Source organism: Pygoscelis adeliae, unplaced genomic scaffold (assembly GCF_000699105.1).
Source record: "Pygoscelis adeliae isolate BGI_AS28 unplaced genomic scaffold, ASM69910v1 Scaffold483, whole genome shotgun sequence".
Lineage (NCBI taxonomy): Eukaryota > Metazoa > Chordata > Aves > Sphenisciformes > Spheniscidae > Pygoscelis > Pygoscelis adeliae.
The window spans coordinates 1,232,645-1,242,043 of NW_008824379.1; the positions used below are offsets into that span (position 1 = coordinate 1,232,645).

Consider the following 9,399-nt stretch of genomic DNA (forward strand, 5'->3'; position numbering starts at 1 on the left):
GAGATGTCCCCAAGGTCCTGGCTCCAGCCTGCCCCTGGACCTACCCTGCTTCTTCCTCCCGGCATTGGGGGAGCGCATTGCCAGGCTCCTCTTTATCATCCGCAACTACTTTCACCGGCTTTTTCACCCCAACGAGGACAGCCAGCACCACAGCGACAGCTGGCACGGGCACAGCACCCTGTCGCCACCCTTCCTACCCATTCTTGCCCCCCGCGTGGCATCACTATACCCACAGCCTGTCCCCGTGCTCCCCCACCGCCAACACCAGCCATCCAGCTGTGACAGTGGGGTCTTGAGGAGCGCAGGCAGAGCTGCCTGCCAGCACGGGGAAGGACGGGCGGGGGCAGAGACTTACTCCGCCGACTTCCAGAAGTGTCCAGGGTGGGAAAGGCGACGGTTGCGCTTTGGCAGTTTCTCCAGCATGTCCATGAGCTTGGTGAAGGTGGGTCTCTCCTCTTGCTCGTAGGCCCAGCAGAAGAGGAGGATGTCCTGCTGCCACACAGGGCGAGCGCATGAGCAAACCGAGCCAGTCCCTCTCCCACCACGACCCCCATGCCCAATGTCCACCCTGCGAGGACCCTGTCTCCATCACCGCATCCTTGTGAAGGGCTGGGCTGGAGGGGATGTGCAAGCTGAGCTGATACTTGTGCCACGGCAGCAGGACTGAGCCTCGCTGGCTGGGCAGGGATGGACCCCTTGCTTTTTTGCTGGCAGATCCTGGGCAGCACAGAGTGTTTTTCAAAGGGAACCCTCCACCCAGGGTGTGCACCAGTGGGGCACGTTCCCCCTCCACGCGCACACACACACTCACAGGGCTCCAGCGCCTGTCCCACACCACCTACCGAGATCTCCTTGCCCATCCCGATCTGGCTGAGGTTTGGCTTCATCCCTCTTCCCACCTGCCAGATTATTGCCTCCGCTGGCTGCGTCTTGAAGGGCCATTCCCGTGCGTGCAACTCGTACCAGATCGTGCTGTTGGGAGACAGTGGGGGTCAGGGGATGGGGAGGCATCCTGAGAGGAGACATCTGGCCATTGCACCCACATCCACCATCTCTCCCTGCTCCAAAATCTTCCACATCCAGGAGGTGCTTCGTCCTAGATACGACGAAGCAGAGGTGCTCAGCCCTCATTACAGAGATGTCACCTCTCCCATTCTCCAGATGGGGAAACTGAGGCTGTCGACTCGACCGAGAGCAAGCCACCAGCCTGCTGCAGCTCTCAGTTTACACCAGGGAAGAACCTGGCCCGTGGGCAGGAGGATGGAGGTTGATGGGAAGCACGGGCAGAGGCATGGACAGAGGCACGGGCAGAGCCCCCAGCCAGCCTGTTACATCAAGTGGGAATCTCCCGCCGGGCTGCAATGGCACTTCGCCCTGCTGCCCGCGGAGCAGCTTAATAGACGATGCAGGGGGTAAATACGTACTCCAGCTGCCAGGCCGGTGTTTCTAACCCTGCCGCCCGCTCCAGCTGCATGGGGCAGCGAGGGCCGGGGAAGGATGAGCCCAAGCATTCGCTTTTGCTCCGACGTTTCCCTTTTTCTTCTGCAAAAAGCACTCCGAGCCACAAAAAGCCGTCCAAGCCATGGCATGAACCATCCCCGGCGCCCTCACCAGGTGATGGCACACGTGAACCCGCAGCCATCTGCCGCTGCACGGCTCTTATCGCTAAGCCAAGCCCTCCTTTCCGTGAAGACTCCCAAATCCAAGGGAATATCCCAAAACAAGGGCATCTCTGGCTAAACCGGCAGCCGCCCCCGCAGTCTTCCGCCCCCGCTACCGCCTGGGAGTTTTGCAACCTCATTTTCTGGCACCCGGCGACTGGATGAGCCCTGACTCCCACAGCACTGGCCCCAACTTCCAAGGCAAATTCCCTGGAGCTGCTTTTCCGTTCAAGGGATGCTGTCACGGCTGGTTAAAGCAGCAAGAAACAAGGTTGAATTGGCATTAGGGTGGAAAAATCCGGTGGAGGGGGTCTGATAAATGAAGGATCACTCTTGGATAGGGGGGCTCCCCGGTTTTGGAAATCAGCTCTCCTGGTTTTGGAAAAAAATACGCACAGTTTGGCTGTAAATCTCCAAAAATTTGAATAACGTGAGATGCCCGTTGGTGCTGCAGGCGTGGAGGGATCAGGGGGCTGGAGAGGGGCAGGTCCTGGTGGCACAGGACGAGGTGCTCAGGCAGGAGCGGGGACTTTGAAGGTGCTTCAATGCATCCAATGCAGTTAAACTCAAGTTTCTAGTTGGGAGTTTGGGACTTAATTTTTCACCTTCCCACTTTCAGATGCATCCAAAATATTTGGGCTGCGTTTCCTGGGGTATGGATGGTGCTACGGAGAGCGGCCTGCTGCTCCATCTCCCTTTGCACGAGAAGACCATACCTCTAATATTAATTACTGCCACGATCTCCCAGGCTTCGGCGAGCACACACCACCAGCCTCAGCCCCCTGCTCCGCACCACCCTCACACACACTCTAGTTTAACATTTCTGCCATCTTCTGGAGTCTTTAAAAGACCTTTTCCTCTTGCTGTCACGGATCCTCAAATCCCTATGGGGAAGTGGCGATGGCAATAACCCTCCGGATCATCCGTGAGCCTCCCGGGCTCAGGGGAGGGCAGCAGAAACAAGAAAGAGGAAAAATGCGGGAAAACCTTTTAATCTTTTAAGGAAACTTATGCTTTACATAAGGGCAAAGCTCACACTCAATAAAAAGAGTAAGAACTAAGTCTAAGTAGCCAACTCTCACTTAGTTCGATATGATCCCTTAATTACTTCTTTATTTTTGTGCTAACGTTATACCTTGGGGAGGGAAAAAAAAGCCAGACCCTTTCAGCTGTAATTACTGTGGTTTTGATGAAAATATCACCTCCGATAACAGTCCCATGCGCGCTAATCCCCGCAGCCTTTAAGGTATCCACAAGAAAATTAATCCACTGCGTAAAACCCCCAGCCCTACGTCCGCCTCGAGAAAGGTTTTATCGGGGCGTGATTGGACTGCTGCCATAAGGGAGGCTTGCTTTCAGATAAATGGCAGGAGCGGTGAGCCGGTTCGCTGAAGGAGACTCATCAATTCTCCTCTTCTTGGCCTTTTGGCATCTCCCCCCCCGGAACCCCAGGTTCGCAGCGGCAGCCCCCCCCGCCAGCCCATCTGCAGCTGGCTGGGGGGGAGAATTGGGGTGTCCAGGGGCTCTCAGACCTGTGTCCCCAACCCTTTGCATCCCCAGCCGACATCCAGAGCACCTTCTCGTCGGTACCTGCCCCAGGAGGATGCAGGGGAGAGATTACGCCAGGCTGGCATCCCTAGGGTGCTCTGGATCCCATTGCCTGGAGCCACCCTGGTCCGTAGCCAAAACAGGAGGATTTAGGGGGGTTTAACTCAAAATTTCTCAAAGCGGGAAGGTGCTCCGAGCCCAGCGATGGGGATTCCCACAGGCAGCGTCCCCTCGGCGTTGTGGCAGGGACACAGTGTCCCCGTCCCCTCCCGGCTGCTCAGGGCAGCTCACACCCGACACAACCGCGCCAGTTCTCTGCAGCCTGCCCACTCTGCGGGGACTCACCCCAGTGCAAAGACATCCGAGTGCTTGGAGAAGGGCAGCTTGTCCTCCTCGGTATCCGGCGAGAGCTGGCGGATGATCTCGGGGGCGAGGTGGCACAACCAGCCGTTCTGGATCCGCAGCTTGTTCTCCCGCCTGCCGAAACATGGAGCCGAAGCCGTGGGTACCACAGCGGGGGACATCACCACCATGCCACCGGCGAGCAGCCCCCCAGCCCTCCCACCCCCTCCCCGGGGCATTTAACCGTGGTTTTCCCTAAGGCATCCTTGCAAAGTCAGATTTTAACCCTGCTCTGAGAAATGCCGGCACAGCGGCTTCGTGCCTGTCCCTGCCAGGCGGCAGGGCACAATTTGGGTACAGGATGGCGGTGAGGGGGACCTTTGGCTCTGCTGGGCTAATGATGGGGATGCAGGGTCTGCCGGGGCCCTCGCTGCGACCATTGCGCCAAAACACCTTAAAAGAGCAGGGGCAAAGCGTTACCTGGGGTAAATCCCACCAGCGTTGACACCTGAGCTAGCCCCGCTGTGGGTTGAGCAGGAGGTTGGACTGGAGACCTCTAAGGGTCTCTTCCGACCAAACCCACCCTATAATAATGTCCTGGAAATCAGTATTTTCAGGTGTTTGGCCCCAAACAGCCCCTCTAGCCCACCTTCGTGACCAAGCCTCCCATGCCGTCACCCATGGGAGCAGCCTGGCTTCGTTATAATCATCTGCCCCACGATACGTAGTGGCCGATCCTCGCTGTGACATTGCTATTAAATCCCAGACTACCACCCAGGGATTCCATTTCATCTTTAATCCCCCTCACCAGCCCCTCAGCTAACCCCAGCGCCTTTTCCTCTACCTCCTCAAGGTCCCCCTGCTCGGCTCGGTACAAATACATTAGGCTCCTTTGGCCAACAGCTGAGGATGACGTTGGTTGCTTCTTCATCCTTTACATCCTCCAGCAGGCACCTAGGATGCACCGCTGGCATAAAAAGGGTCCCCGGGCAGGGAAATGGGCAGGGACCACCAGTGGTGGTAACACATTAAGTAGCTTGATCGTGTGTCTGAGCCCAAATTCGGCAGCATAGTTTTGCAGGAGGTAACAAAAACTGTCCCACTTGACGTTGGGCTAGAGAAGGAGGAGCCCACCATCTCGTATCAAGGAATGTCTCCCTGTTTGTGCTTGGATGCCCTCCTGAGGATGCTGATGTGCAGGGGTAAGGGATGGCTGTGGGGTTGCTGGGGCCAAAATCCCAGAGCCCAGGTCCCAGGGGACACCATCCAGGCACAGGCATCTCCATCCACCCCCGAGGCAGGATGACAAGCTCCCACTGCTCCTTGGCTGGCTTTCCCCCCCGCCGGCTGCGTGCACACAACACGCACAATCCCAAGGTGACACAGTCCAGATCCTCCCGGCCGCAAAGTCGTCCCCAGCCATCACCCCCACATCTGGCAGCAACCGGAGGAGGAACCCCACCCCTAGGGAAGGACGCTGCTGGTCCAGGGAATCGCTGATTAAGCCTCCGTACCCCCTCCGGGGTCTCAACAGCTCCTCTTCACCCTGCTGCGTCGGAGCCACTGCCGCAATCAGTGGGTGCGGTGAGGCACGGACCCTTCGGCCCTGGGAGCTGCAGGTGAGAGCACTTTGGCGCAGGGGGAAGGCTTTCAGCTCCCCAGCCGGATCCCACAGCCGTCCTCCAGCCCTGCGCGACTCTTAATTACGAGCCGGCGTTAAGCACCGGGGCAATTAGAAAAGACGCAGAGAAGCTCACTCGTCCTTCCCTGTGTCTACGGTCTCTGTCTCCAGGCAGGCAGTGGGGAGCAGGACACAGCGGGCAGCACTCAGATCTGCTCCACCGCCCTCAGCAAGACCAGGATTGCATCTGGAGCTTTTAATTTTGCTCACTCAAGTCGCCCAGTGCTGTGATATCCCAGAAGCGGCATTCAGGCTTGCCTCGGGATGCTCCGGGGACCGGATTTGGCTGCGCAGCTCCTGTGTGAGCCCAGCCTCATCCCTCTGCAAAGCTCACGTACACCCGAGCACGCAGCTATGGGTTTACGAGCTGCCAGCAATGAGGGCTGAGCTTTAATGAAATCCCAAACATGGTTCAATTACAGCAATTTGAGGTCTCATGACAAAAGTTTGCCTGACTTCATAACCAACCTGGCCACTTCCACTAGCAGAAAGCAGCACAACCAGCCGAGCGTCTTCTAAACACACCGAAGGACAAGCCAGCCCCAAGGCAAAAGCAAGAGCAGAAGAGCTCTTCAGACTACTCAAGACCCACCTTGCGCTCCTCCTAATTACAGAGCAGCCCTACCAAGCCCAACAACGTTTAAATAGAGGAGAAATAAATCTGATTTTGCCAGGATAAGACAGCGGATTACGAAGCCTCTGCAGAAAGTTAGTTGCGATAGCCGTCTCGTTTCTCAGCAGCGCAAGCGTGTCATGGCAGGGATGGACACTGCAAACTCCTTGTGCCAGACGCTTTCATGAACTGAAGGTGAGCCTGCTCTAGGAGGACGAGGAGGATTTTTAAGCCATGTCTTTTTTTGACCCTAGCGAAAACAGGCCAGTTTGTAGTTCTCATTCACATCTGAAGCAACATCACTGTCCTTAACTTGACCTGCTAAAATTTGCTCCCTTCTCCCTACATGCTTGTCCGTGCAAGCCTCCAAGGACCCAAAATGGGGCTTTATTGTTCTTCTTCATCTGAAAGAAACCAGAACCAACCAAAAACCCACCCTGAAAAGGGAAATCAGACCTGCAGACACTTGCTGCTTCAAAATTCATGGTGACCGATGAGTGCGGATCCCCGAAGCCTCCTCTCAGCTCTCCGCTGGCAGAAGACGTGTGCCACCAGTCCAGGGCAGCCACACTGAAAGCTTCTCAGGGCAGAAATTTCCCCTTTTTCTCCATTTTTCTAGCTAAACACTGCTCATTTCTGTTCAGCCTTGCATTTCTGACCATCCTTCCTCTCCTGGAGTCCAGGAGTAATCTCCTGGACTTTACCCTCCAAGTGACACCCCAATCTTGAGCAGAGATAGCCACCCATTGGCCCACCCCATCGGATACCCCATTTCCCCAGCGTCTCATCACTCATTTTATCTCCAGAGCTTCTCTGACCTTCATAGCAAAGGTCCCTGGCAAAATTTGGCCATTTTTGCCCAAATCCTTTTACCACTGCTGGAATGAGCTGCGACCTCATCCTGGCAGGACCTAAGTCCCAACCCCCCTGCCCAGCTGCTAAACCAGAGCCGAAGCCCACTTCTCCGCTGTGGGGAGAGCAGCAGCACTGCTGGATTTCTTGGGCTTCCTAAGCTTTTGGCTAAGTTTGTGCTAAAACCAGATGATATTTATACAAGCGGAATGGAAAGGCTGGCTGTCCGGCTCGCCACAAGAGGCGTGGGGTGGAGAGAGGCGGCCATCACCTTTTCCTCTAGTCCTTTGACCTCATCACACGGGAGCAAGAAAAAAAATATATAATTTCTAAGGTGCATTTTATCTCCTGAGCACCTTCGCCATAAAGCGATGATCGGCCACGACCACCTCTCCGGCGACAAACCCCATCACGTGGGGTGATAGAGACTGAAAGGACCAGAAGGTGGGTGTTGTGCTGCCGGAGGAGACCTGCCCGAGCTGCCGGCGCCGATAACGCCGCGCTTGGCCTGTGCTGCTTCTGACACAAAGGGTTTAGTGAAAAAGCGCTCTCCCACTGGGAAAAGTCAGCAATGCTCTTTTTTTTTAAGTTTTAACAAAAAAGGAAAAAATAATCTTTGTTCTTTTTTCCCCTCTTCTGTTTCCTTTTCCCCCCAGCTTTGTTTTTCTTCCTTTCCACGGCTGCTGAAACTCTGCCTGCCGTGCCTACAGCTGGAAAACCTCCCAAAGAACTGGAAAAAAAAAAATTTAATAAGGAACATTTACCAAATGGGCTTGATTCCAAACCCAAAGAGACCAAAAAATGTCACAATGCTGTAAATGTCCCAAGCTTGGCTCTCAGTTTCTCTGTGTCTTACTCCATGCCCTGGCTCGGCGCAGACACCGTGGCCAGATGTCTGCAGCACCCGAAAGGTCACCGGAGCGGCCGGGGGACAGCCACGGGGAGAGCACCGCTCGAGCCGGAATGCCCCCCCCCCCCCCCCCCCCCCTGCCACTCTGGCTGCACCGCTCATCAGCCCAGAGGCAGGAGATGAAGCAGATGCTAGGGCATTATAACGACGGTGTTAGGGAAAGGCCAAGGAACGAACCAGCTTTGCCAGCCCTGGTGAAACGGAGCCTGAGGAGCATCTCCCGGACGGCTGCAGGGTGGTTTGGCCACGGAAACGATGCATCCCGTGGGAAGAGGTTGGGTCCAAGAGACCCTGCCCGGGGCCAGGTCCTGCCTCCCTGAACCAAACTGCCGGAGCATCGTGCATGCAGCATCGTGCTCCTTCCTACCCATCAAAAGCAACTCTGCCTTTAAACGCTAGGTTTAAAAATAAATGAAACACAATCAAATCAAAACGAGCTGCAACTTCTGCACCAAGGAGCAGAGCAGTTTGTTTTCACCGCTTGGCACTGAGCCCAGACCCACCTCGCTGCAGAAACCCCAGCCCTGCTCCCACCGTCCCTCTGGGGCTTTGCACTGCAAACCCAACGCCAGCGTTGAGCGCGGAGCTGCGTTTCAAGGAAGCACCGCTCGTGGGGCAGAGGGTTTTCTGCAGGAGCTACGCATCTTGCTCTTTTCCCAAAGCAAGCCTCCTCAAAAGCAAGGTCCCAGGCGGTGAGATGGTGAAATCCCCGGGGCAGCCCCAGGATACTCAAAGGCACCTTGTCCTCATGTCTTACCGAGGCTGCAGACCCAGAAAGTCACTTGCAGAGGAGGTTTTTGGGCTCCCTCCCCGTGTTCCCAGCTCAAAGGGGACCTCTAGGGCATGGGGAGGAACGCCCGTATTTCCACCGTGCCATGTCTCACCTGCCCGCTTGGAGAACTCCCGAGATGCTGAAGAGGCCGAAGTCTGTGATCACCACCTTCCCGTTGTCGTAGAAAACATTTTTTGACTTGAGGTCTTTGTGAAGTATCCCCTTGGCATGCAGATAGCCCATTCCCTAGGATGGAAGAGAGAGGAAAATAGCCCAAAATTGAAAAAGCAGCACAAACAGACAGGATAATGCCAGAGCAGGGGCAGCCCCACGATTGCCAAGATGTGGTGAGCCCGGCTGCGAGCATCCCTGTGCCGCAGCAGCACGTCCACACTACCGAGCTACGGCTGGGCCACAGCCAAAGGCTGCATGTCCCCAAATGTCCCTGCAGAAAGGGCAGGTGTCCAGGGAGTCCCTGGCTTGGGACGGGCATCGGGTGGTGCTCACGGAGGGTGATGGGATCGTGGTGCGGGCGTCTCGGCTGCGACGGCGCCCACTCGTCTTCCTGATCAATTGGTTATGCAAGAAAAATTAGCGGCAAACCAAACCGGCAGTTGCTTTCCTGAAATCCTCTGCTGAGAAATTGATGATGATGATGTTTTCGCCTTCATTCTCTTTTGGGGCTGGGAGCAGAAGGGTAATAACTCAAAGCTCTCCGTCACCGCTATCGCATACCCTGGCTGAGCCATTAGTGCTTCCTATGTGCACACCGACACCATTAGCCTGGAAACCAGCGCCTCGCAGGAGTCCTGCCTTAATCCTTTTCCCCTAGGAAAAGCTACTTGGTGGTTAATTAAAATTATTGCTAATGATGCAAAAAAAGGCCATGGGTGGGAAATCCAAACTCCCCTGCACCTGGCTTGTTTAGCATCGGCAAATCAAGCAGACTGCTGACAGCTCCATGTGGCGGACGTTCAGCTCAACGGGATAACCAGCTCTGGGGACGGGCAGGGCGATAAA

At 55.8% G+C, this 9,399-nt stretch overlaps 1 protein-coding gene across 1 annotated transcript in view; it reads right to left on the minus strand.

Annotated features, from left to right (window-relative positions):
- Nucleotides 1-351: 351 nt before the first annotated feature.
- Nucleotides 352-9,399, minus strand: part of KSR2 (kinase suppressor of ras 2) — a 75,690-nt gene continuing 66,642 nt past the window's right edge. Inside the window, exons 14-17 of the mRNA XM_009320210.1 lie at nucleotides 8,492-8,625; nucleotides 3,555-3,686; nucleotides 843-972; nucleotides 352-489 (exon numbers count right to left, since the gene is read on the minus strand). Coding sequence (XP_009318485.1) covers nucleotides 352-489; nucleotides 843-972; nucleotides 3,555-3,686; nucleotides 8,492-8,625 — 534 coding nt within the window. The remainder of the gene's footprint in view (nucleotides 490-842; nucleotides 973-3,554; nucleotides 3,687-8,491; nucleotides 8,626-9,399) is intronic.